Raw genomic sequence first — 27,970 nt, 5'->3', positions numbered from 1 at the left:
ACGAATTCCTATCAGATGGTGTCTGTTTTGTGGAGAGGTGACGGGCTGCTTCCCAGGAGCCCTGGGCAGAAGGGTCACTTGCTCCCCTGTAGGTACACGCAGTGTGGTTCCGTGCCTGGTCTTGAGTGCCCCAAGGCTGGAGGGCTGCGCAGCCCTGAGCCAGGGTCACGCCCAAGATCAAGGACTTTGCTCTGGTCTCTTTGTTCCTGTCTGCTCCCTGGCCTGGCAGCAAGCTCTCCGCAAGCTCCCCTCACTCCCTGGTACCCTCACTCCGCTATTTACCGGGTCAAAGCACAGTGACCCGAGGGACTGGCCACAGCGAGCGCCCTTGTCCCAGTGCACCCACCCCTAAGCCAAACCCCGTGTCATCCAAGAAGCCGGGTTGAAATTTAACCATCAGGGCTTTGGATGAGTTTTTACAAAAGAGGTGTGTCCACCCCACTCCTCGGTTGTCTAGATTGAAGTGAGGGCAGTCAGTGAGGAAAACCTCTCTCTGGTTATTGGGTCCCCGGGGAAGAGAAACGATGCTCAGGCTCCTGGGGTCAGGCAGGAGTCATCCGAAATCCTCGGGTCTCTTCGTCCTGGTCAAGCAGATGTGGGGGACCCTCCGCAATCACTCACTGACGCTGGAGCGATGGTGCTCTCAGGGTGCCTGTGCACAGACAAAGAGGAATGATGCTTGTAAGTAGAGCCTCCAGATGCAATTTGCTGTTTGTCTCATTTTATGGTGTATTTCAAAATGGGAGACGGTCCGGAGCCGGACAGCTTGGCTTCTGATTTCCACATTGTCTTTCCCATGGGAGACGTGGGCCAGTCCTTAACCTCAGATTCACAGGGCCATCAGGAAGGCGAGATGCTCGGAGCAAGGCAGGTAGCAAGGGCCCCCCCCAAGACGAGCTGTTATTACAGCCCCCACGGAACAAGCCATGCTGCCAGTCATTAGGGCTCCAAACACCAGCAGAGAACATCTCAGCAAACATGGTAACTAGGTCGGCAGCCAGCTTGGTCCAGAGACTGCCCTGTGTCAGCCTTGTCCCGGTGGCGGTGTCCTTGGTGCTCTGTGCCCTTGGACTCATCCCTCCCTCTCTCTGGGCCTCAGATTCTTCCTCTGTCAGATACAGGGGCTGCATGGACAACTAAGTTCACCTCTGACGTCAGTATTCCACACTTTCCAGGTTTCGGTGGTTGGAAGAGCCTGGGCTTCAGAGTCAGTCTCCGGGGGTGTGTGCTCTGGTGACTTTTGTCAGAGGTGAGAGCTGGTGGGTTGCTTCACCTCCCCAAGCCTCAGTCTCCTCGTCTGTAAAACGGGGTGATGAAATGCCACCCAGGGCCACCTGAAGATGAAACGATGTGAGCACAAAGCCTGGCACATACCGGGCTCTCGGCAAACACTCTTAGCTCTTCCCAGTTAATCCGTTGGTCCACACCTGAGGCTGATGCCAAAGTCCCCGTCTTTCCGCTGTTCTAAGCCTCTCGTTTCATGCTCCCACCAGCGCTGTGTGATAAGTACCATTGTGATCCGCCTTTTACAGGTGATGAAACTGAGGCTCAGAGAGGTTAAGGAACTTGCCGAGGGGCACAGAGCCACAGAGTGGTGAGGCCAGGACTCCGGTCCACGTGGCCTGATGCTCTTCATGGTCACGGAGTATAAAGGAGGGGACAGGTGCTGAGAGACAGTTGTGAAGACGTCCACAGTGACGTGAAGAAACCCGAGGTGAAGACCCACTTTGTACTGAGCGGTACTTTTGCTTTTCGGAAAACTCTGTGTATGTTTCTGTGAGCTTGGAGGAAAGCGTCAGAGGCTGTGCTCTAAGCCAGCCCGAGGCAGCTGCCTCTGGGAATCGGGGTGCGCGGGTCTTTCTACATGAGTGCGGACCCTTCCCTATGGTTTGAAACTTGCAAGGAGTCTGGGTGGGGCCTGAGGTTCTGCATTTCTAGCAAGCCCCCAGGGGGGCTGCTGGTCCGCGGACCCCACCTTGAGTGCTGGGTAACTGAAAGAGCGGTGATTGGGAGTGACAAGAGTTCTATTCCAGACCCTTCCAGGCAGGGTCCGCTGTGGATCCTGGGACTGTGGTTTCCTGCTCTCTGAGACCTGTAGCAGCCCCCCAGTCCACAGTCCTCCACCGCCTGCCTCCCCGGGGCTGGGCTGGACCCCCAGGCGTGACTCCCTGTGACCACGCTGTGACAATGAGCACAGATCAGAACCAACTCGGCGCAGCGCAAGGGCGGGAAGGAATCGGTTCCTGGGCGTGGTCCGCGGAGGAGGTGGCGCGAGGGCCCCGCCCACCGGGGGCGGCGTTAAGAGGCCGAGGGTCTGGTGGCCCCGGGCTCCACGCTGGAACAGGTTCCCCCGTGCTGGCTCCTCTGGGACCGCGTTTGCAGGTTTCTGTCGCTCCCTCTGAGGCTTTAACGGCGCCCACGCACCCTCAGGGGCTCCTCTTCCCTCTCTCTGCCCCCAGTGCATGCCCTCTGGAAGGGCCCGGCCTCGGTGCCACGGGGGGCCCGGCAGTCTCCCATCAACATCCGCTGGAAGGACAGCGTCTACGACCCCCGGCTGAAGCCCCTCAGGGTCTCCTACGACTCGGCGGCCTGCCTCTACGTCTGGAACACCGGCTACCTCTTCCAGGTGGAATTCGACGACTCCACCGAGGGGTCAGGTGAGCCTGAGCTGGGGTCGGGGCCCTTTGCTCCTGTCACTCCGGAGAGTGGGTCACGGGGTCGGCAGAGAAGCGGTCGAGGCACGGAGAACGGCCGAGGCTGGCGGTGGGGACGGGCAGAGTGATGTTCACCTTAAAGCTGGTGATGCCGACCAGCTACGTCACATGTCACTGGGGACAAAACTCTGAACGGTGAGGGCCTCCCTGGGGGGTTACATTCCAGGGCCTGGAAGGCAGAAACAGTGAGCTAATAAAACGTACATTGCACTCAGAGGGGAAAAGCAGAGTGGGGTAGAGGAGAGAGTCTCCGAGGTGAGGAGGCCTGCAAGGAACAGAGGAAGGATGGTGGCCGGGCGTCCGGAGCCTGGGAACCTCGCTGGTCCTCGCTCAGAGTGAGACGGGGCAGTGACCTGGCTGATGTCCAGCTGCTACTGGAGGAAGAGGGGAGGGGAAAGTGGGGAGTAGGGATGAGCGTGAGGCTGGCTGGGGGTGTTGCCAGTGGCGGAGGGCTGCAGGGCAGGTGGGCAGGGAGGCGGGTCCCGGCGTCCTGCCAAGGGCTGTACTCGCACCATCTCGTTAAAGCCTCACTGGGGGGAACCCTCACCAGTGCTGGGTGGATACGCTACAGGTTTGGGAAGTTTCCTTCCACTTCTGTTTTACTTGTGGGGACTGGCTGCCGGATTCCATCTGGCGTTTTGTCAACTTTTTCTGTCCTGCCTCTGAGAGTCGGGAATTTGCAACGGGTGGGGGTGCCTACGTGACCAGCCCCCACTGAGAACCCTGGGCACCGAGTCTCCTATGGGCAACCCTGGTGGGCTGCACTCCACACGTGTTGTCACAGCTCGTTGCTGGGTTTCAGGGTGTCGCTTGTGACACCGCCAGAGAGGACTCTGGAAACCTGGTCTCCTCCAGACACTCTCTCTCCCTCTGCTGTTGTTGCTTTTGCATCCTTTCGCCGTGATAAGTCTTAGCCGTGCATGTGACTATACGCTGAGTCCTGGGAGTTGTAGGGAACCACAGAACCTGGGGACGCCAGACACAGCCCCCAAACCCAGGTCCTCTCCAGGAAAGCCCTCGGTCCACTTCCTCCCATATGCCCAGTCGTCTTGTTCACTAACCCATCGCCCCAGTGAGGATGTAAACTCCACGAGGGCAGGATCACGCCTGCTGGACACCACAGGTGCTCGGTAAACTGGTGGATGAATGATGAATGTAAAGTTAAACGTAGAAACGAGTCAGGCAGAGGGACTGGACAGCAGTTGAGGCCCAGCCTGAGCCGCCCCAACTCTGATGGACCAATGGCTGCAGCATTGCTTGGAGACCCCTTTTTCCCTGTGGCAGGCCCTGTGAGGTGCTTCACGCACACCGTGGCTCAGAGTTTCCAGGGGTCTCTTTCCTCATCTCACAGGTAAGAAGGAGCCCATGTTTCCTGAGCACAGCCTACGTGCCTGGAATGGCTCTCACAGTATCCCTCAGGGTTGCTTCTCATGTAGGGCTTGCCAAAGGCAAGTGGACAGGAACCCCAACTCTGGTTGACGCAAACCAAAGCATCTTCTTGGAAGGATAAGATTACCTCAGAGAAGAGAAGGGAAAGTTGGATGTTAACCAGATGTTAACCAGATCTTTTTTTTTTTTTAAGATTTATTATTTATTTATTTATTTTTGGCTGCGTCGGGTCTAAGTTGTGGCACGTGGGATCGTTCGGTGCGCAGGCTTCTCTCTAGTTGTGGCGTGCGGGTTTTTCTCTCTGTAGTTGTGGCGTGCGGGTTTTTCTCTCTGTAGTTGTGGCGCGCAGGCTCCAGGGCATTTGGGCTCTGTGGTTTGCAGCATGTGGACTGTAGCAGAGGCTCGTGAGGTCAGTAGTTGTGGCGCGTGGGCTTAGTTGCCCCTCAACATGTGGGATCTTAGTTCCCTGACCAGGGATCAAACCCACGTCCCCTGCATTGTAAGGTGGACTCTTTACCACTGGGTCACCAGGGAAGCCCCTAACCACATCTTTAAAAACACAGGGACCAGGCCAGCTCAGGGATCTGGGGAGCAGAGGTTTATGCCTTTATTTACTTAGCGTGCCAACTTTTTTTCTGCCTTTGTTGATCTGTTCCCAGCCCAGATTCCCAAGGAGCAACTAAAATTGTCCTTTCAGGTTTAATACGGTTTGTATTAATTTTTTTTTAATTTTACACAGCAACTTTAAAAGATTGAATAAAGAATAATAGTTCCTGAACTTTTAATTGGTTGGCTAATAGTTGTGTGAATATACGAGTCATTTTGAGAAAAACAGATTTGGATGTAGATGCGTTCCTATCGAATCTATACTCTTCCTATATAATTTTTATGTGTAGTCAAGGGTCTTACGGACATTGTTACCGAATGCAAGTTCATGTGCCCGACAGACAATGAGACCAAACAGTACCGAAATGTCGGAGTTTGGAGCAGAGAAAGGTTTATTGCAGGGCCAGGCAAGGAGACAGGTGGCTCGTGCCCCTCAAAAAACCCCAAACTCCCTGAAGAGTTTCAGCACAGCTTGTTTAAAGGCCAGGAAAGGGAGGGGCGTCCCAGGGGATGTGATCAGCTGGTGCACAATTTTCTGATGGGTTGATGGCTCTGGGAGGTCCCGGGGCTATGTGCTCAGCGTCATCAATTAGTTCATTTCTTCCTCATTTAGTGGTGGTTTTTAGCATCTGAAAAGCTCAGGAAATATGCATGAGATACTATTATCTGGGTACTTCAGAGAGGAGGTAAAGCAGAGGATCTGGGGGAGAGGTCTGTCCCGGGAAGGCCCCATAGGGTCCTTCTCAGTTACAATATCTCTATCACAAGTTCATTTTCCTTTAAGTCAAAAAATGTGAAAAACTTCGAAGGTCACTTTGGACTTTTGTATGTGTATGGTTAAGATACGTTTGACGAATTCAGAGTCCCAGGGGAAGAGGACTGGTGGCTGAGCTTGGAGTCACCCTGCCCCTTGTCGGCGGAACAGCCAGCACCCTGACCAAGATCCCCACCAAGATCACACACCCAGGGACGTGCTGGTCCGGGGGAAATCGTGGCGCTGTTTCTAGAAGGGGGAAGGTATGCTGGACAGACAGACATGCAAACACCCCCTTTCAGAAGAGCCCCGGTTGGATGAACAACAGCACGGCACAGACAGACGCCGCCATGGAGGGTATGAGTATCCTCATTCTTCTCTTTTTTTAAAGATCTATTTTGTTATTTAATTTATTTTTGGCCGCATCGGGTCTTAGTCGTGGCACGCGGGATCTTTCGTTGCGGCGCGTGGGTTTCTCTCTAGTGGTGACGTGTGGGTTTTCTCTTCTCTAGTTGAGGTGCGCGGGCTCCAGGGCACGTGGGCTCTGTAGCTTGCGGCACACAGGCTCTCTAGTTGAGGCGCGTGGGCTTGGTTGCCCCAAGGCATGTGGGATCTTAGTTCCCTGACCAGGGATTGAACCCGCGTCACCTGCATTGGAAGGCAGATGCTTTACCACTGGACCACCAGGGAAGTCCCCATCCTCATTCTACGTAAGGAGGAACAGAGGCTGCAGGTGGGGCGGGGGGAGTAACGGTGGAGGGGAGGCAGGGGGCGCCCGGTTCAGGCCCAACTCCTGCTGTTTCTAAAGCCCACGTCGCATCACTGCGTCAACCGTGCACTGACACGTCCAGGCACAGCTGGGTCAGAATCCTCCCTCTCGCGGCTCTGCCTCCTTCTGGGGGGATTTGTTCCAGGCGGGGGCTTCCCAAATGGGGCGACGAGGGCGGGCTGCGGCACGGGCCCGCTTCCCAGTAGGGCGGCGCTAAGGGCGGCGCCTCTGTCCCCACGATCGCCGCGTTGGCCCCAGGCTGACGGCCGTCACCCAGCTTCGGTCGCTCGTGTGGGGTGAGGCCATCACAGTGACAGGCTGAGCCCGCCTGGAGCAGAAGAGGACCGAGAGGGGAGGACCCCAGGGGTACGGTCCCCAGGAGAGAGGCACGCTTCCCGTGCTCTCCTGGGAGCTCCCACCTGGCAGTTGAACCTGAGCTGACCCCGGCATCCCCCAATCCCGGTCGTTTTCAGATTCAAGGCCTTTGCGCCCTGTTGCAGCCAGGCCTCTGTGCTGACCAGGTCCTGACCCCCGCTTTTTCGCTCCTCCAGCACGTTCTCAGTCGGGTTCCAAGGGCCCCTCCCCGCCCTGCCACAGACCCAACGAATTCTCTGGGTGTCTCTCTGGCCGTATAAATTATTTGGATAATCCCCCTGGGGCTCACGTCCACACAGGCCAATCTGGTTTTACTTTACTTGTCATTTTCCCCAAAGCCCAGTTTCCTCTTTCTTTCTCTCCTGCTCAGTTTCACATGCCCCACCCACCCACGCCCATCTCCAGCCTCTAGCCACCTCTGTTCAGATTCTCTGTCTTTGTTCACCTCCAATGGAAATTGGAAGGTGCCGGGAGCAAAGGAAATGGAAAATGCAGCTGAGAGATGGGAAGAACTAAGAAGTTTTGCAGTAAGAAAATGAGAATCGTGAGACACTCCCATAATTTTTATTTTTAAATTCATTGACGGAAACGGAAAGCCTTGGCAGCAGGAAGGGAAGTGAGTGGAGAAGGTGCACGGTGCAGAAGTGACTTTGCACAGTATGTGATCACTTTGGTCAGGTCACACCAACAGGTGAGCGCAGGAAGGCTGAGCAAACCAGATCGGGGAACTGAGGACATTAGGGTTCCAGGGGGTGAGGGATAGGAGAGCTCAGAGATCAAGGCCGGTCAGCAACAGCGACGATGAATAACAGAGGTGAAGGCGGCGGCTCTTTCCAAGGAATGTGAGACTGAAGGGCAGGGAAGGAAGGGCTGGCAGAGGGTAGGAAACAAGAAGGAACATAGCGCCGGCTCCAGACAGACCCCGTGGTCACACCCCGCAAACCCGTCACAGGCGGGGGCCCCTTGTCCCAGCACCCGAGCGATCCTTTTCCTAAGGAGTGACAATGCCGTTTCCACCCGATGGGCAGTGTAGGTGCAGAAAGTGGGGTGGAAGGTCAAGAAACAAAGGCCACAGATAGATCCCGCTGTTCCGTGAGGAGACGCCTGTGTTCTCTGAGTCAGGTCCTAGGTTACCACGAGCAGTGATGTCGTTACTGCGGCCAGGTGCTTTTGAGTGCCCGTTACACGACAAATCAATCTGCAAATCGGGGTACTTTTTTTTTTTTTTTTTTCCCGATACGTGGGCCTCTCACTGTTGTGGCCTCTCCCATTGCGGAGCACAGGCTCCGGACGCGCAGGCACAGCGGCCATGGCTCACGGGCCCAGCCGCTCCGCGGCATGTGGGATCTTCCCGGACCGGGGCACGAACCCGTGTCCCCTGCATCGGCAGGCGGACTCTCAACCACTGTGCCACCAGGGAAGCCCCAGGGTACACTCCTGAAGGCATTTCATTCTCACAGTAACTCCAAGAGACGGGTTAATATGCCCATACATGGGAAGAGGACGTCCGTGTCCAACATTCAGATCAGGGCTGTTTCCAAATCCCACTCCCTCCCCGCCATCCACAGAAAAGAAAAGAAGCCAGGAGCCCAGGTCTTGCTGGCACTGGAGTGCCTGAGTCCCAGGAGCTCAGATGCCCCGCTGTTGCTCTCCCCGCCCGCTTAGCCGCATGGACTGCGGGAGCCGCCTTCCCTGCTAGACCCTCCTCCTCTGGGGGTGGCTCATCTTCCTCCTGAAGGGCTCAGGGGGCGGGGAGGACGGTGTGGTGGTCAGGGCCCAGCTCTGCAGCAGAAAGAGCTTATCAGCCTGGTAGTATAAGCTTGTTTCCCTAACCTCTCTGACCCTCAGTCTCCTCCTCTGTCCACTGAGGTCAGACACCCACTCCGAGGGAGGATTAGAAGAGGCCCGAGGGAAGCACTTACCTCCGAGCGTTTCAGCCATGATAGCTTAGCTTCACCTGCTGGGGCTCCTCCCAAATAAGACCAGAACAAGACACAGCTGTGCCCCTCTCAGGCCTCCTACTGGAGGGAACCCAGCGCCGGCCAGGCCCGGCCCGGCTTCCTCTGACTACGGAGGACTCTGTGGTTGGTGACCCCATCCATCGGCCGAAGGAGGAAAAATGGAAACTCCAAGCCTGGCGCTACATGTAAGCAGCTTTCCCGAAGGGTCACTCACTCTCAAGGACCCAGTGGGCACAGAGGTCACGGGCCTGCTAAGTCTCCTTCCAACACCAAAGTGGATTTTAAGCCATTTGTAAAGGGTGGGCCAATAATGGCCTTTCATCCTCTAAATGACAACTAATAAGGATGCCCAGCGCCACCGGGACAGGGTCCTGAGCGTGAGCTTCACGGAATCGGCAGCGGGCGTACACAGCAGGGCCCGGTGAGCGGCCTTCGCTCCTGGAGTGAACACGTAACTGCAGGTCAGTATGATTTTAAAGTTCACAGACTTCACGTCCATCCGTTGGGGAATCTTCACCCAAGAAAACTGACTCCAGCACGAAAGCCAAAAGGGAGACGCCGGAAGAGTTTGGGGGTCCCTGCTGGAAAGGCGGGCTGGAGATGGGGCCGGGAGGGGGGTCGTGAACGTGGCAGCAGAACTGCTTTGCCATCTCCCAGGACCCTGCGTCATCCCACGCAGGGCCCAGGGCCCAGGCGACCCTTCCCCCACGGCTCAGGCGGGGGGCCTGCAGTGGGCGTGAGCAAGGGGGTGGCAGGGGGGGAGGCGTTCCGGGAGGGAGCCCTGTGCTGTCAGGAAGGTGACCGTGGCCGCTCGGTCCACGCTTGTTTCCTGGGACAGTTTTCACTGCACATTCGTTCATGGGCGTTCTGATTCCTAGAACCGTGTAGTTTTCATCTTCATTCCTTGCCTATCCGCTGTCTCTCCCCTCAGGTTCTGGGCGTGGGTATCTTGGGGGGCAGAGGTGTGATTTGGAGGTTGGGTGGAGTGTGCTTTCCCTCACGCAATCTGTGGAAATGATAATCCCCACCCAGGAAAACACTCCTCCCCCGACGGCCCCTGAATCCATGTCAGTCCCTCCCTGACCCCACACCCCAGCCAGACCAAGGTCACCAGTGCATCGCACCTTCCCTCCCCCGGCCTGGCCTCGACTGCTGCTCCCTTAGGGACACAGGGTCCTCGTGACCAGCCCGGCAGCTGCCCTCTCCTCCTCCCTCTCTGCATCTCCCTAAACCACCAGCTCTTCTGCCCCGGAAAGGGGGCTGCCAGTCTTGCGGGGCAAGCCTGAGGCCCGTCTGGTGCCAACACACCCCTACCACTCCTGGGGGCTCGTCAGCGTCGTGGGCAGCTGTCTGAAGAAACACCCCACTTACCGGCGTCGGTTGGGAGGTGGAAGGTGGACGCTCGTAGGACCGTGTGACATCCCTACCCGCCGTCGCACCCAGTGTGGTGACCCCGTTCTCCCTCCGTCCATTGCCAGGAGTGCCCCTCACCACTGCTTCCGCAAAACCACCCAGGAATTAGCCATTCCTGCCATGCAAGGAGCTAGGATTGTAAATCTACAATACGGCCGCGCAGTAAGCACCCACTGTGCCTGGTGGCACGTTAGGTCCCAGGACCTCCCCAGACGCAGTCTCTGCTCGCAAGGAGACCTCAAGTTAGGAAATGCGGGAAAAGGTGCATTGAAGGATAGACTACGTCAAGGACGGGGATGCAAGTGTCGCCCCCAGACCCCACCTGTCTAGGCAGACATCCATTTCTAAAGACTGGAACATTCAAAGTCTGCTGACGAAGGCTCCCCTACGTGGCCACTGCCGGCACCTACCCCTTTGCCCTCCGACCCGTCTCCCTGCTGACCTTGCGCTCCCGCCACTGGGAGCCTTCGCAGGTCCATCACAGTGGCCTGCTCTGTCCCTCCAGGCCTCTCTGCCTGTTGTCCCTTCCCGCCTACAGCCGGACCTCCTCTTCCCTCTTACGGCTCAGCTGAACCCCTACTTCCTCAGGGAGGCCCTCTCTGATGCCCCGCACCCCTCAGATCCCCGTAGAGCACCCCGTCCTTGCCCACATGTCCACGACTCACTGCCTGCCTGCCCCTGGGGAGTCCACGCTCCGGGAGGGGCAGGGCTGCCCCGTGTCACCCTCTCCACGCCCAACAGTTAGCCGAGGCTGTGGCACATCGTAGGAACTCAATGAACATTTGTTGAATGAATGCGTGATTTTTCCTTTTTACGCTTTGTGGCTGGCCGAGCCCCTTCTAGAGGACACTCTCTTAAGATACATTTATCCCTCAAAGTCTTTACATGCAGGTCCTATCTTGGGAGTAATAGTGGCTATTTCCGGTGACTGCAGACCTCTGCTTGGATGCCGAGATGGTGATCATGATGAAATAACCAGAATACGGTCGTAATAACAGAAGGTCCTACCGCTGGTTGAGCTCCTCCTGGGTGCCAGGGGCCGTGCTAGGGAGCGCTTGGTAAGCGCTACTGTATCTGATGCTCACCACGTTCTCATGGGCCTGGGGCCATCGTTATCGTTTTACAGACATCAGGCCTGAGGTCCAGAGAGATAGGACCACCGTGTGGCACACGCCGCCTGAAACCAGGGGCTGTGCTCACGTGTGCCTGGCTTCAAACCCAGAGCCGATGTGTGGTGGTCCCAGAGGTTAGCTCCCCAAAAGCAATCTGACCTCCCTCATTTCTGGATTTGGGGGTACTGCGGGTGGGGTCATGCCCCTCAGGCACCACCAGCGCACTGGCCGCCAGCTGTGGCTCCCGCTTTCCTGGAGAGAATGACAAAGACCTCCCTAATCCAGAGAAAGCACGGAGAGCCTTCGCGCTTGTGCGTGGAGTGTCGGAGGGAACGTTGGTTAAATCCTGGAGGGGCACCAAGAACAGGCTGCTCCTCGGCACCATCGAGTCATTTGCAGTTTGGATTAATTAGAACATGTCAACCTGCTCTTGGACTTATTTTAAGCCTTAAGACAACCATGCCTGCCAACAGCCTGCGTATCCTGGTCAAAGCACCAAACTACAAGTTGACGGCTGTTACCAGCGGCTGTTGTGAGGACAGAGACAGTAGGATCTGGGCTTGCAGTCAGCCTCCAACGTCTCTGTCCTCGGAGATGCAATTCCCCAGTTACACGTCGTGACACACCTGCTCCCAGAGACTGCCAGGGGGATGCATGGCCTCCGGTCTGTGAACAGCCCTGCGGATGGCAGAGTCTGGGGGCTGGTGAGCTAAAGGCCCCCTTGTCACAAATCGGGCTCACCTGTTTTCTTTTTCTTTCTTTCTTTTTTTTTAAAATTAATTAATTAATATATTTTTTTCTTTTTGGCTGCGTTGGGTCTTCATTGCTGTGCACGGGCTTTCTCTAGTTGCAGCGAACGGGGGCTACTCTTCGTTGTGGTGCGCGGGCTTCTCGTTGCAGTGGCCTCTGTTGTTTGGGAGCACGGGCTCTAGGCGTGCAGGCTTCAGTAGTTGTGGCGCACGGGCTCAGTAGTTGTGGCTCGCGGGCTCTAGAGCGCAGGCTCAGTAGTTGTGGCTCACGGGCTTAGTTGCTCCGCAGCATGTGGGATCTTCCCGGACCAGGGCTCGAACCCGGGTCCCCTGCATTGGCAGGTGAATTCTTAACCACTGCGCCACCAGGGAAGCCCCACGCCTGTTTTTTTGAAGGGAATTACTCTGACACTGGTCATTATGCAAGGTCACTGAGATTATTTTATCCAGGGCCGCCGCCTTAAACTGGACTCCTTACTTTCCTGGCGGGAAAAGGTGAGCGTTTTGCTTGAACCCTGCCACGAAAGTCGAGGGGCTGGACCCAAGCAGGCCTGAGGTGGAGTTGTTGGGGGACCTGGGACAGGTGATTGACCCCTCTGAGTCTCAGTTTCCTCATCTCAAAATTGGGCCAGTAGTAGCTGCTCGCAGGGTCACTGGGGAAGGTAGGATGCTTTGCACGATGCCCAGCGTGTAGCGGGCACTGGGTGAATGCTGGCTTGTCAGTTAGTACACTCAGAGCTCATGCTGACTGTCCACAAGGCGCTGGCGATCACGGGCACCGACAGATGTGGGTGCACAGTGCCCAGGACGCAGGAGAGGCTGACCCGTGAGAACAGATGAGACCCTTTAACTCATCCCATCGCAGAGATGTGCCATGGCTGCCGGCTTCCATCCTTTGGGTGCTTCCAGAATACCGGGCATTCTGCTGAGAACTTTGCATTTAATCCTGGCAACGTCCCATGGAGTAGGTGCTAGGACCCTCCCCATTTTACAGGCGGGGAAACTGAGGCTGGGAACAGTTTAGTAACCGGACCGAGATCGCCGCGTTCGGAGGCGATGGCGCCAGCACCGACCCAGAGCGCACCCCCGACCACCTGCAGAAACGGGGCACTGTTCTCCGGTTTTTCAGCAGAGACGCTGGCACTCGGCTAGTGGCTGTCTTTGCCCATCCATCTAATTTTAGAGACGTCGTTCCAGAGAGTCTTCTGTCCCTGACTTGAAAGATGCTCGAGATGTACAAGTCTGACGCCCGAGCTTGTACTCAAGCAGCTCCTGTACAGCTGATGCTGTTTCTCTCCTGAAATACGTTTGAAGGAGGGAGGCTGAGGGCATCACAGTGCCCGGTTCCGGGTGCACCACCGATCGGCCGCAGGGCGCCACTGCAGCCCAGCCTGTGGCACCAGGGCTCCTCTGGCCACGCCTCCCCTCCCTCTTCGCTTCCCCCCTGAGATGCTCGAGCTGTGCTTTCCTCCTTATCTGCATCTGCAGGTCACAGAGCTGCTGAGGGGCAGCAGCCTGCGAGGTTTGCTGTGAGTTTGCTTGGTCCCAGCTCAGGGTAGCCCCCGCCCGCTTACGTACGACCAGGTGTCAGCCTGCAGTCAGAAGGAGAGGCCCCACCGAGAGGGGAACATTCCTCCCTGCAGGCCCGATTCCAAAGCTGACCTCCGTCCACATTCTCTTCCTTCAACGGGCAGCTGTCTTTGGGAAGCAGACAGGAGGGAGTCCCCCTGCGAGAGGCTGCTTCTTGGAGAATTCTGGGGGCAGCTGGATGCGGGGAGAGCGTGGGGCCCTGGTCCCTGGGCTCCAGGCCTGCCCTGAGGGTGACCCTGGGAAAGTCTTCACCTGCCGGAGGCAGGGGCGATGCTCGTGCCCGGCCCCCTCCCTTTCCCTGCTCTCTGTTGGTGGCCACAGTTGGGAGTGGTTTTTCTACGAGGTTATTTTTGGCGGGGTCTGCCCGACACCCAGCTTGTGGTGGGGTTTTGTCTCGTGCAGTTGGTGTCGCTCTTTCTGGAGACCTTGTGTGGTGTCTACACATCAGAGTCCTCAGATGCTTGAGCTGGGAGGGACCACCAGGACCACCTAGCTAGGAATCCTTGCTTTGTTATTACATGAAGGAGAGCCCAGTCCCTGAAAAGTTAACGTGGCGTGTGGTCACCACCATCATCGTCATCACCGTCTGACTGCACTTTATGAGGCCATCCTGCCAGCACTGCTCATTTCACAGGTGGAACAGCTGAGGCTCTGAGAGGCTGATCCACTTGCTCGAGGTCACACAGCAAACGCACTAGTCAGTGCATTCTGGCGGTTCCAGGTGTCTGCTGGCCAGGGCTCCCACCTCCCCATCCAGCATAATACACAGTGCCAGACAGGAGTGGCACAAAGATCGCACTGCTGGTGTTTCAAGCTTCTGTAATTTCCTCAGATGATGTTTTGTACTCAAGGCACGGGTTTGGGCGTCAGACCTGCCTTCGAATCCTGGCTCCCGTGCCCGGGATTACTGACAACCTCTTTAGCCTCTCTTAGTAAATTCAAAAACAACACAAAACTACAGAGGTCAGTGGGCTCATGTATCCTCACCCCTCAAAGGAAAACAATCACCCCCTTGTATTCTCATTCACAGTAAATCCAGTAAAGTCTTGTGATTTGAACCCAACAGGGAGGTTTTCTATCCACCTCAGCTTCTTGCCTGCAGAACGGCTCCTCCACACCCGTGGACTCAGGCTTCATGATTTACTCTGATTTTTTATACTTGCGGGGGGATGAGATACTTCTCTGTATGTTTTTCAAGTGAGATATAATTTGTGGGTGTTCAGGAGAATAAAGCCATAGAGCCTCATGACGAGATGCCCGTAACGACGTTCTAGACCAACGCTTTCAAGTGAAGACAGCGAGAAGCTTCATGACTTGATCGAGGGCAGAATAATGGGCTGAATCTGTTTTTCCAGTTTATAGTTCAGTGCTTTCTGCTACCAGTACCTTCAATGGCAAAAACAAAGCAGAGGCACCCCTACCAGTCGTATTTGACACTTTCAGCAGCAGCCGTCACGTCACTAAGTGTCGTCCCTGCTTTTGCCGCATGGAGGAGCTGATGCAAGCAATGCCCACCCCTCCCCCCACCCCGGGAACTCACGCCGCCGCTGTGCCAGTGTCCTCCAGACCTGTCCGAGGATCCCAGTGTCACACTACGCTCACCTCGAATACAAGCGGATGTCCAACCGTTACCATTACGTTTGTAGCACTTGGTGGTGGAAATCTGTTAGCAAAGTGCACCTGAAGACCGGAAGACAGGCTAAACCCTGTGCATCAGGGCCCCCCCCCACCCCCCCCCGGGAGCTCATTCAAATGCAGGCTCCCAGCCGTGGCCCTGGACCTCTTGGGACAGCGCCCATAATCCCACAGTTCAGAGCAGATGCCGCCATGACAGGTGCTCAGGGATGATGAGCCTGTGTGCATCACGCTAACAGCTCTTGGGGATGCTTCACCAGGAATTCAGGGTGACTTAGAAAGTGGTCATACAGTGAGGCTAGACCGAGCAGGGGCTGCCTGGAGATCAGCCCTGGTGGAAAACGCTACACCTTATTATTATTTTTTAATATTTATATATTTTTAAATTTGGTTGCACCAGGTCTTTTCTGCAGCAGGTGGGCTCCTCAGTTGCAGCGTGCAGCCTCCTTAGTTGTGGCATGTGAACTCTTAGTTGCGGCATGCATGTGGGATCTAGTTCCCTGACCAGGGATTGAACCCGGGCCCCCTGCATTGGGAGCGCGGAGTCTTAACCGCTGCGCCACCAGGGAAGTCCCCAAAATGTAGTACTTTATATCTCAGAATCTGTTTATTTAAACAACTTGCTCATTACCTATTAGCTTATGAAATTATTTGGTGATAGAATTTTATCTGCTCTTCTGTCATTTGAAAGACATCTCTTTTTTCTTTTCTTTCTTTCTTTTTTTTTTTTTTTAAATTAAAGGAAGGTCTGGAAATCTTATAGGACCCGCGTGGCACGCATCTCCGAAATGGTTTTTCTTTGCCTTCTTGCCGCCTGCAATTGGCTGAGGCCCCTACTGCCACCAGGTGGCGGCACTGGCACCCGCCTCGCTCAGGTGTTTCCTGTGCGCTGCCGGGGGCCCGCCGGGACCAGGTGATGGGGTCAGGTGACAGGGCAGACAAGGTCCCACGTTTCAGTTTGTGGTTTCAGCAGAACATCGGTCTCTTGAGAGCAAAATCGAGTAACCCCAACGTAGTCAATGTCACAGCAACCCCACAGTCGGGCAGCTAGACTAACACACCATTTCCACTGCTTCACCTTCCAGGAATTAGTGGTGGCCCCTTGGAAAACCACTACAGACTAAAGCAGTTCCACTTCCACTGGGGAGCAGTGAACGAGTGGGGCTCAGAGCACACGGTGGACGATCACGTGTACCCAGCAGAGGTTCGTAGCAGCTAATGTGTGGGGGCTTCCCGCATGCCGGGTTCGATGTCAGGTGATCAAGCATCCTGGTTGCTCAGCATGGATTTCCTGGGACACGGGACCCTTAGTGCTCAAACCAGAACCACTGGCCACCCCACGCACTCAACCTCACGACTCTCCTAAGGGGAGGATACTGTGAGCACTTTCAGTGAACAGGAGAAGAGACAGGTTCTGCGTGGTATTGTAACTCGCCAAAGTCAAGCAGCTGGGATTCAGGAGCAGCGTCTGTGCTCTCAGCTCTCGCTCAGCCACGCGCTTGCGGCTGGTCGATGGGAGGCGAGAAGCTTCCTGTCCTTCGAGGCATTCAAGATCTTACACTGAGAATAGAAAATCTTTACGATAGAAATTATCTTAAAACAAGGTGATATTTGCAACATTTCAAAGTGGGAGTCAGTAAAGAAAAGGAGTAGAGATAAAGGTCAGGAATTGGATTTGGGTGGTTATGGAGTGGTAAGTAGTGCCTTACTGGTGTCCCCTAATATTTTATTATGAAATGTTTCCAACTTACCAAAAAAATGAGAGAACTGTATAGTGAGAACCCGTGAGGTTACCACCCAGGTCCTGTGATTGACGTGTGCCAAATTCACTGGTTGCACCTCTGTCCACCAGCCCTCCCTCTGTCCACCCACCAGCCACCTGGATTTTAGAGGTATTTCAAGTTCTGGACTGTTCTTGTCACCATTGTTACGGAAGTAATACTATGGTTAAAATAGACCGACAGTCCAGTCAAACCAGAAGGTGAAAATCACCGCGATCACACAGCCAGAGGTGGCCTCTGGGGACAGTTGATCATTAGGGAGTTCCGTTGATTGTCATAATTACACACATGTTGACAAATGTGACAAAAATGAAGGAACAGCGGCTTGCAACACACCTACTTTCAGTAAGCCTCATTCCTCTTAGTAACTGTGCACCTGTACCTCGGTTTCTAGTGAGCAGCTCTTTCAATAGAGAAGTCTGCTGCAGTTCGCTTGTTTAGGAGAGGGGGCGGAGCTTGGGACCCACCAGGGGCCGTCCGTGAGCCGGGTGGGCGGGGGCTGCCCGACTGTCCCGGCCGTGCCTCCGGCCCATGTTGGAGCGGGCCTTTTCCTGTGGGGTTTGGGAGGCCAGGCCAGCCCCACAGGTGGGGGTCCATGAAAGAGGAAGGCTGTGGGCGGGACCTCAGGCCCAGCTGTCCCTATTTCTGGAAGACCACAGGTGACAGTGGATGGGGGGTTGAGGTGAGCTACGGGAGGGCAGGGGGAGGCCACGCCACACTCACGGTCCCTGGTGTGCGTGGCCAGGAGCACCGAGACTTGTTGACAGTGAGGTGCCACCTGGAGACATGTGGACCCCGCCCCCCTGGCAGGGCCGCCCGGGCCCTGGAGTCCAGCAGCCGCATGGGGAAGGGTCTTGCTGACCACGAGAGGCCGGAGGACTTTCTGGGCCGAGTCCTTGTGGACTCATGGCCTGGGTCACCGTTCAGAAAGGCCTCCACCACCACGCGTGCTGGAGCAGGGCCCTTCCTGGTTCTGAGCCAAACGCAGCGTCGGCCCACGTGCCCTCACACAGAACCCAGGGGTCCTGGTTCTGCCTCTTACTCACCAGGGCCCAGGAAAGCCCATTCCCCCAGCCTGTTTCCCCGCTGTTTTAAATCCTTGTCATCTGGTCAGTAGTGATGCTGACTTGGGACTTAGGAAAACCAACGGAGGGTGTGTGAAGAAAGGACATAGGTGAAGTTCAGAGGAGGGTGACAGATGTAGAAAAATGCCATTTGGGGGGCGTGCTTAGGTTCAAAATGATCCGTTGTCTATCTGAAACTCGGATTTAACTGAGAGTCCTGTATCGGATCTGGCAACCCTCATTCAAGGCTATCTGAGCAGTAGCAAACAATCCAACCACCCATTTCTGTTTGACAAAGTTAAAGCGAGCCTCCCTTCTCTCCCCCTAGAAATGCCGAGGCCCTGCTTTCTGGGGTTCGAGCGAGCTTTGGCCGGGGGAGCCGGCCTGCAGCCGTGGGTGGATTCATTAAAAGCATAAATCGGGCACCTGTCAGCCACACAGAGGGAGGAGCGGCGGGTTAAGCTCTCTCGGCTACGCGGTGATGGAGGGAATTCTCTTCTTCTGGGTTCCAGCTGCATCTAGTTCACTGGAACGCCGTGAAATACCAAAACTACACAGAAGCCGTGATGGGAGAGGACGGCTTGGCGGTGGTAGGCGTGTTTTTAAAGGTAAGCCTGCTGGGCTGCAGCTCTCCTGGTCAGCTCTGCTCTCTAAACGAGGTCGGCTTAGAGTGACGTGTGCTTGTCACCCTGTCCCCTGCCCCGTCACGTGACGGCTCGGCGTGCCGCGCTGTGCAGCTGGGGGCCCGCCACGAGGCACTGCAGAAGCTGGTGGCAGTCTTGCCGGACATAAAGCACAAGGTAAGCTACGTATTTTGAAATCAACGTAATTGGAAAAGCGACATTGCTTAGAGTGATGACTACTTTGCCAAAAAAATAACCCAAAAAGGGAAGCAGTTGGGTGGAAAGAGCGTTGCAGAGAGGGTCTGAGTGCAGTTCTGGAACTGGGACTCCCTGGAGCTGATTCCAGCTGTGTCTCGAGTCGGCTCACCGACTTCGAGGTGTTCCTGCAATTCTCGGGCCCTCCCTCCTCAGCGTAATGGGGTTTCCCAACATTCAGCCATTCAGGCAGCATCTTGGAGGTTTTTGCCTGTCTGCCCACCTGTGGTACTATTAGTTACTTAGTACTTTTGATGAAAGTGATCCACTTTTTAAAAATCTTTAGCCTTGTCCCAGGCAACAGCATCCGTTTGCGATAATGTTTGTTTTAAAACCAATTGAAATGGGGGCTTCCCTGGTGGCGCAGTGGTTAAGAACCCACCTGCCAATGCAGGGGACACGGGTTCGAGCCCCGGTCCGGGAAGATGCCACGGGGCAACTAAGCCCGTGCGCCACAACTACTGAGCCTGCGCTCTAGAGCCCACGAGCCACAACTACTGATCCCGTGTGCTGTAACTACTGAAGCCCACGTGCCTACAGCCTGTGCTCCACAAGAGAAGACACCGCAATGAGAAGGCCGTGCACCGTGACGAAGCGTAGCCCCCGCTCGCCGCGGCTAGAGAAAGCCCGCGCACAGCAACGAAGACCCAACGCAGCCAAAAATACATAAATAAATACTTTAAAAATAATAAAAAAAATAAAACCAATTGAAATAAATTCTCAACTATCGACATTTAAGAATGTCCACCTGCAAGCCACCTGGTATCCTTAGGGTCAGCCCCATCCTGGGAGAACAGGGAGACGGGGCAAGGGGTCCTGCAGACGCACCCATCCTGCCCAGCTCCCCTGCACACCTGGCTGCACTCGGCATAGCCCCGAAGGACAGCAAGGCCAGCAAGGTAGCTTTTCTCCAGTATCAGCTGAGAGAGGGCTTTGATGGAGAAATGGAAATTCCTGAAAACTGCAGTTTATTTGTTCAGCACCAAACAAAAGAATTCCGAGGGCAGGAGTCACCCGTGGTCCTTGGACGTGGGGACGGGTGGGTCTCCGACCTGTCTTAACAATGGCGAGAGCGGCTCCAGATGGGAGATGGGGGCCAGCCCTTCCTCGGCAGCTTCACAGGGGCTGTTTGATCTGTGTGGCACCCGCCCCTTGATGTTGACCTCCTGGGACCAGACCAGATCACCCCCCCGCCCCCGTTGCCCCGTCTGCCAGCTCAGGAACTCAGCAAGGTCTAGGTGCTGGGAGCATTCATCTCCTCCCTGGTCCACAGCCAGAGTAAACCTGGACGTTTCCCTGGTGGCAGCCACCCCCTCAGGGCATGGTCTCCACCGCTTGGTGGGAAAGAAAGAGCTGCTATGAGGTGCTGTGTGCTAAGGGGTCTGTTTGCTTCCCCGAAGGCTCTGGGCAAACTTGCAGGAGGAACGGTGTTGGCAGGGGATGGAGGAAGCTGCTGGGCCCAGTTCTGGTCCTGATGCTGCTCCCGGGGCCTCAGTTTCCTCACCAGAAGGATAAGAGTTAGAATCTTAAGAGAGTAAGGTCCCGCCTCAGAGGGCAGGGATCTGTGTCCCGTGGGTCGGGAGGGTGATCGGCTCAAGCCATTTGTCACAGTCTGTGCTCCTTCCGGGGTTCCCCCAATGTCTGGGTTGATTTTTAAAGTTTTCAGCATCAGGAGACACCTCTGAGGTGTCCAGCTCTGTGGGATGGGACAGACATCCCGTAGCATCTGGGTTTGCCGCCATCTAATCACATGGCTTTCGGAAGTTCTTATCTTCCTTTCTTTATCGTGAAACAGACGTAAAGGCTGGTTCTGAAAATTCAAGGTGAGAGCCTCAGAGGACGTCTGGCACGTCAGTGCCTATGGGGCTGGGGTCTGGGGGCAGGAGGGGCATTTATCTGTCGCCGCACGCCCGCAGGTACTTCCTGCCTCTTGTCCCATGTGCGTATGTGACCTGTGTCCTTCAAGAGTTTGAGTAGACCACACGGTGGAATATTACTCAGCCATAAAAAGGAATGAAGCTCTGACACCTGCTACAACAGAGACGGCTTTTGAAGGCATCATTCTGAGTGAAAGAAGCCAGACGCAGAGTTCTCTGTATTATATGATTCCATTTCTAGGAAACGTCCAGAATGTGCAGATGGGTGGGGCCTGTGGCAGGGTGAGGGCAGGTGGGCGGGTTAGGGGGAATGACGGCTAAAGAGTGTTTACTGGGCTCTCTTCTCTGGAGTTCTGTTTTGAGGTCACGAACGTGTTCTAGAAGCGACAGTGCTGAGGGTTCGCGTGTCCGTCTGTGAATGTACGGACAGCCATAGCACCGTGCCCTTTAGGTGGGCGGGCGCTGCGCTTCGGGAGGCGTGTTTCAGTCATGCCGTTTTAAGCCGTCAACTAGACACTGGTTACAAGGTGGAGCCCGGCACAAGGTGCTTGGCGACCATCTGGCAGAGAGTCAGTTTACCCCCTTCCAGCTGCCAGAAGATTAAACACCACCTCCCCGTGGCTGAGCGGTGAGTCAGCGACCGGGGACAAGCCGTCAGTGGCTCCTTGCTTTTGCCTTTGAGGGCCGGGGGGAGGGGCACCCAGCAGCAGGGAGCCTCCTTCCTCTGGGACCCGAGAACAGGTGCCTCGTGCTGTCTCCCAGCTTGCCCCGCATGCGGCTGGGCCCCTGGTTCAGGCTCCGGTCCGGCTGGGCACTGGTTGGTGTCCTGCTTCTCCCAGGGCTGCCCCGTCAGCCTTTTGGCTCGCTCACTTCATGGGGGGCCGGGTGGAGGCCCCGTCCTGGGCCCGTCAACCCAAGGGACCTCTCTGAGCCTTTCCCCTCTGAGCAGAAGCTGTCCAGGAGCTTTGCTTCCAACGAGGCAGAGACCAGCCAAGAGGCCCTGCTTTCTGTCCACAGCATCCAGAGAGTAGCCCCCCAGCCCCTGCCTCTGCCGGTGCGTTTCTTCGGGGGTCCCCAGCCCTGGGCAGAAGCAGGGTGTCCCCCCCGCCCCCCTCCCATCTCTCTCTTTTTTTAAAAAAATAAATTTATTTATTGGCTGTGTTGGGTCTTTGTTGCTGTGCCTGGGTTTTCTCTAGTTGTGGCGAGAGGGGGCTACTCTTCATTCCGGTGCGCGGGCCTCTCATTGCAGTGGCTTCTCTTGTTGTGAGGCACGGGTTCTAGGTGTGCGGGCTTCTGTAGTTGTGGTACATGGGCTCAGTAGTTGTGGCTCACGGGCTCTAGAGAGCAGGCTCAGTAGTTGTGGCGCACGGGCCTAGTTGCTCCGCGGCATGTGGGATCTTCCCGGACCAGGGCTCGAACCCGTGTCTCCTGCATTGGCAGGTGGATTCTCAACCAGTGCGCCACCAGGGAACCCCCCGCATCTCTTTGAATCACTTCCGCGTCTCGTGCTCATTCCAGCCCTGCGGCCTCTCTGCTGCTCCCCCAGCCCATCAGGCCAGACCCTGCCTCGGGGCCTTTGCACTGGCCATTGCCTCAGAGAAATCTCCTCCCCTTCACCTCCTCCGGGTCTTTGTTCAGACGTCACCTTCTCAGGGAGGCCTTCAGGGCCACCCCTCCTAAAACACCAGCCTATACTCCCCACATCTCTTACTTCACTGTCCTACCTTATTTTTCCCCATCACATTTATCGCTGTGTAAACTACTAGATGTTCTACTTATTTGTTCCGGGTGCCGTCTGCTCTCCTCCAGTAAAAGTGAGTTCCACGAAAGTGGGTAGTTTGTCTCTCCTGTAGCCCCAGCACCTAAGATAGAGTCGGGTTTACTGTGGGTGCTCAAGAATAGCTCTGAGTGAGTGAGTGGTGGTGGGACCCCATCAGGGTCATTAGGAACTGAGAGGCAGGTTTCTCCCTGTGCTTCTCTAGAGCATGGAAACCAAGCAAACATGGATTCTGAACATGAGGCTCCCAAGCAGGACACGTGCTGACGGAGCAGCCTGGAGAGCTGGGCTGACCCAGTCCATCAATCCCACCCCTCGCTGATGAGAAGGAAAATTCTGGCACGAGTCAGGGAATTCGGCCAGTGCAGGGCGTCCCCCTGCGCGTTTGTAATTGCCATGGCTCTCACGCTGGGGAGGTCTGCCAAAGAGAGGATCAGCTGTCTTAAAAGTGTAATGTTTTCTGGTGCAGCCGCTATAGAAAACAGTCTGGTGGTTCCTCAAAAAATCAAACATAGAATTACCATGGCATCCAGCATTTCCACTTCTGGGTATATCCCCCAAATTATTAAAAGCAGGGTCTCGAAGAGATGTTTGTACACCCATGTTCATAGCAGCCTTATTCACAACAGCCAAGAGGTGGAAGCCACCCAAGTGTCCATCGATGGATGATGGATGAACTAAATGTGGTCCATCCACACGGTGAATATTACTCGGTCTTAAAAAGGGGGGCAATTCTGACATAGGCTACAACATGGATGGACCTTGAGGATATTGTGCTGAGTGAGATACGCCAGTCACAAAAGGACAAATCCTGTATTATTCCATTTATACGAGGTCCCTAGAGGAGTTAGATTCATACAGACAGAAAGTAGAAGGGCGGGCGCTGGGGGCCGGGGGGAGGAGATGGGGAGCTGGTATTTAACGGGGACAGAGTCTCAGTTTGGGAAGTTGAGAAGATTCTGGAGACGGATGTGGTGACGGTTGCACAGCAGCGTGAAGGTACTTAACACCACTGAACTGTACATTTTTAAATGGTTGAAATGGTAAATCGTATGCTGTGTACGTTATTTGACGTCAGCTTTTAAAAGTGGGATATTTTCACAGCCAAGGTATACAAAAATGAGTAGCCTTAAAAGAAAAACTACAAGCCTGTGGTGGGCATCCCTGCTCAGCGTGGAAGGGCTACATTCTCTTGTTACGGTTTCCAAATGTGACAGCCGCGACCACAGCCTTTATCTCGGAGACATGCTCTCCTCCAGGCCACATCACCGAGATAAAGCCAAGCGTGGTGCCCCCTTCCCCGGCCTCCTCCACCCACCTGAGAGCCTGCGGTCTCCTCCCCCAGGACGCGCGGGCGGCCCTGGGCCCCTTCCAGCCCTCCTGCCTGCTGCCCGCCTGCCGGGACTACTGGACGTATCCGGGCTCCCTGACAACGCCTCCGCTCTCTGAGTCGGTCACCTGGATCATCCACAAGAAGCCCACTGAGGTGGCTCAGGACCAGGTGAGTGGCGCCTGTATCCAGCGCACAGAACTGCACGGGAATCCCTCCGGTTTGGTGGCTTCACTAAGATAGTGTGGACAGGCATCCTAGAGTTTCGTGCTTTGGTACCTTATAGGTGTTCCTGCACAAGAAGAACCTTCCAGTTGAAACAGGAGCTCTTGCGGAGTGAGCAGAAGTTCCCCATATCACAGGTCTTCTTCTGACCTTGAGATATTGGTGGTGAGAGAGACACAGAGACAGAGAGAAACAGGGAGACAGAGACAGAGAGACAGGGAGAATCAGAGAGACAGGGAGACAGGGAGGGAAGGCGGGGTGAAGGGAGGGAACTGAGGCGGGACAGTTATATTCAGCACCTTCTAATCTTAGTGGTCAGCCTCAGGCATGGAGAGTCTCCCCGATGAAAAATGCTTGGACGAGGCCAGTACTTGCTCTTTGGTCTTCGTTGGGGTAAAGAGACTTTAAAGAACAGAAGTGACATAATTGGGACATGGGTCCTTGCCCATATTGGGACCTCCGTGGGTGTTTTAGATGAATAAGTTAACCAAGAAAGGGATGTCATAGGTGAATGCTGGAGAGCCGTGAAAGAAGTGGGGTCACTGAGGGAGAAGAGAAGCTTTTAGAGCCTGTTCTGCTTCTTTGGCTGATAGAGCAGGAGGAAATCAAGACCGCAGAGGGTTTTCTCTCATGCTGTGCTAAGAAGTTATGGAACTATAAGTGCCCAGAGAAAATTCCAGAAAGATTGTATTAGTCAGCTATTGCTACAAAATGCTGTGTAACAAACCACCCCAAAACTCAATGACTAATAATAAGCATTTATTTTCCTGCTCAAGGGTCTCTGGGAGCTGGGAGAATCTGTTTTAGGCCATCGTTAGGGGTTGGGTTGGGTCCAGTGTCTCTCATGCTTCTTGGACCAGAGGCCACCCAGGGCTGGATTTCATGGCACGTGACAGAAATGCAAAAGACAAGCCAAACTGCACATGCACATTTACAGCGTCTGCTTGCATCACGCCCGCTCACCTCCTGTTGGTCAAAGCAAGTTATGATGGCCAGGCCAACGCCAGTGGGGCAGGGAGGAGGTGAGTGTCTATTTGCTGAGCAATGCCCTAAGCTGTCACACAGATGTGCACCTAAAAGTTAATCCTGGTTGTCCTATGGTCACAGATCTGCAGTGGTTCTTATTTTCTTTCTCATCCTTATTTAAATATTCTATTTTTTCTAAAATAAGTAGATATTACTTATATACTTTTTAAAAAGTTAAAGTATCTTTTTCTCTGGAAATCTCCAGAATCTAGAGAAAGTCTGTCTAGGGCACAGTTTAGGGATGACAGATATGCAGCAAGCATGTTCCACTGTCCCATCCTCTGCCCAGGACAGACATTTCTAATCGATCACAGCAGCATTCATCACCTCACCTTCAGCTCTGTTTTCTGAGGGCTCTTGATGAGTCCTTGGAAGTCCTTCCAGCCTTTCAGTTCTGTGAAACAGCCTCTAATTTTATTTTATTTTATTTTTTAAAATGAATTTCTCTGTTTTATTTATTTATTTTTGGCTGCATTGGGTCCTTGTTGCTGCGCGCGGGCTTTCTTTAGTTGCGGTGAGTGGGGCTACTCTTCGTTGCGGTGCGCGGGCTTCTCATTACAGTGGCTTCTCTTGTTGCGGGGCATGGGCTCTAGGCGTGTGGGCCTCAGTAGTTGTGGCACGCAGGCTCGGTAGTTGTGGCGCACGGGCCTAGCTGCTCCGCAGCATGTGGGATCCTCCCAGACCAGGGCTCAAACCTGTGTCCCCCGCATTGGCAGGCAGATTTCCAACCACTGTGCCACCAGGGAAGTCCGCAGCCTCTAATTTTAAAGTCATGGGATGGGGCTTCCCTGGTGGCACAGTGGTTAAGAATTCGCCTGCCAATGCAGGGGACATGGGTTAGAGCCCTGGTCTGGGATGATCCCACATGCCATGGAGCAGCTAGGCCCGTGCGCCACAGCTCCTGAGCCTGCACTCTAGAGCCTGCGAGCCACAACTACTGAAGCCCATGCGCCTAGAGCCTGTGCTCCACAACAAGAGAAACCACCACAATGAGAAGCCCACGCACCTCAACTAGAGAAAGCCTGCGTGCAGCAACGAAGACCCAATGCAGCCAAAAATAAATAAATAAATTTAAAAAATAAAGTCATGGGATGATGCTATTTGTTTTGAAAGGCTGAAGGTGGAATGTGGGTGCACATCACCCACCTTTCCCCCAAACCAGAACTGTTACAGACGTGGTTGAAAATGTCCCTTGCTGGGACTTCCCTGGTGGCACAGTGGTTAAGAATCCGCCTGCCAATGCAGGGGACACGGGTTCCAGCCCTGGTCCAGGAAGATCCCACATGCCCCGGAGCAACTACTGAGCCTGCGCTCTACAGCCCGTGAGCCACAACTACTGAGCCCGTTTGCCACAACTTCTGAAGCCCACACGCCTAGAGCTCATGCTCCACCACAAGAGAAGCCACCGCCATGAGAAGCCCACGCACTGCAAGGAAGAGTAGCCCCCACTTACCGCAACTAGAGAAAGCCCGTGTACAACAACGAAGACCCAATGCAGCCAAAAATAAAAATTAATTAATTTTAAAAAAGACTTTAAAAAAAACATTAATTTAATAAAAAAAAAGAAAAGAAAATGGCTCTTGTCACCAAGACCCCTCTGTCACTCAACAAACGCATAATAAACACTTATTAGATGTCAGATGTTGTAGCAGGAGAGGGTGGGCGAGCAGGAGGGATGGAGGGGTGACAGAGCAGTGACCATAGTCCCTGTGCACTGCTACCCAGCAGGAAAATAGAAACGTAAGTCAATAGTTTTAAGGCAGAGTGGTGGGTGAGTATTACACCAAAATCCAGAGCAGAGCCCCCAACCCTCCCAGGGGGCTGGGGAGGTAGTGTGTGCACCCCCTGGATGGCAGGGACAGGCCTGCCAAGCAGGCTTTTCTGAGAGTCAACAAGTGGTGAAAACAGGTGCACACGAGTGGGCAAACCTGCTTGAGTGTCTGGAAGAGCACGCTCCACACCCTACACAACTCCAGGGGGCGCTCCCTCAACCATGCAGACCTGACTTGCTCAATAGGTGGTCACTATGCAGATATAATCCCAGTTCTGTGTTTAATTAAGCGTGAAAGCTATTCTCACAGAGCACATAGTATATTCTGAGAACAGATGTGATGATACATAAAAAATGGTCTCTTAGTTCCTGGCGTGCAAAGTGAATCAAATGTTACATTAGCATTTATAGTATATAAACTAGTTATCTATTGCTGTGTAACAAATAGCTCCAAAATTTAATGGCTTAGTAAAACAATAATCATTTATTATCTCCCAGGGTTGCTGTGGGTCAGAATTCAGGTGGTTCTGGCTGAGGATCTATCTCTTTGGAGTTGCAGTCAGATGTCAGCTGCAGTTATTTGAAAGCTGGGGCTGGAGGATTCATTCCCAACGTGGCCAGCAAGTTGTACTGGCTGTTGGCTGGGAGCCTCAGTTGCTCTCCACGTGGGCCTCTCCAGAGGGCTGCTTGTGAGTCATTGCAGCATGGCGGCTGCCTTCGCCAGAGCAGGTGGTCCAGGAGGCCAAGGTGGAAGCTGCCATGCCTTTTCTGACCCAGATTGGGGTCACCTCCACCATGTTGCATTGGTCATACAGGGCCATCCCTGATTCAGGGATGCAAGGGGACCACACACGACACAAGGGACATGGGAGCTGGTTCACACCCTAGCTGCAGCCAGATTACTCTGCTTGCTCTCCGTTCCAGCTGGCCGCGTTTCGCTCACTCATGTTTACTGCACTTGGTGAAGAAGAGAAGACGATGGTGAACAACTACCGCCCACTTCAGCCCCTGATGAAGCGGGAGGTCCGTTCATCCTTCCAGCCACTGAAGACGGTGCAGGACCCTAAATTCACTACATCCAAGCTAACGGGTGGACCTGACTTTAACAAGAGAAAGTATTGTTTCCCGGGCTTCGTGTTCTGATCACATGTAACCTCTGAAATTAAAAATGGAG

At 54.7% G+C, this 27,970-nt stretch overlaps 1 protein-coding gene across 1 annotated transcript; it reads left to right on the top strand.

Moving 5' to 3' along the window:
• The first annotated feature begins 460 nt into the window (after positions 1–460).
• On the top strand, positions 461–27,970 carry CA5A (carbonic anhydrase 5A). Its single transcript, XM_065898841.1, has 7 exons — positions 461–681; positions 2,460–2,657; positions 16,153–16,271; positions 18,425–18,520; positions 18,650–18,712; positions 23,790–23,945; positions 27,721–27,970. Exons 1-7 carry the CDS (start codon positions 525–527, stop codon positions 27,937–27,939), a joined length of 1,008 nt encoding a protein of 335 aa, XP_065754913.1. The 5' UTR covers positions 461–524; the 3' UTR covers positions 27,940–27,970.

This window comes from Phocoena phocoena, chromosome 20 (assembly GCF_963924675.1).
Source record: "Phocoena phocoena chromosome 20, mPhoPho1.1, whole genome shotgun sequence".
NCBI classification, from domain to species: domain Eukaryota; kingdom Metazoa; phylum Chordata; class Mammalia; order Artiodactyla; family Phocoenidae; genus Phocoena; species Phocoena phocoena.
The sequence above is the reverse complement of the archived record's forward strand: the minus strand, read 5'-3'. Positions and strand labels throughout refer to the sequence as shown.

Excerpts from the sequence above, each read along its gene's own strand:
- CA5A (XM_065898841.1), top strand. The coding sequence starts at position 525 with ATGCTCAGGCTCCTGGGGTCAGGCAGGAGTCATCCGAAATCCTCGGGT. Across the intron at positions 682-2,459 it reads GACAAAGAGGAATGATGCTT|TGCATGCCCTCTGGAAGGGC; the intron begins GTAAGTAGAGCC and ends CTCTGCCCCCAG. Across the intron at positions 2,658-16,152 it reads CGACTCCACCGAGGGGTCAG|GAATTAGTGGTGGCCCCTTG; the intron begins GTGAGCCTGAGC and ends TTCACCTTCCAG.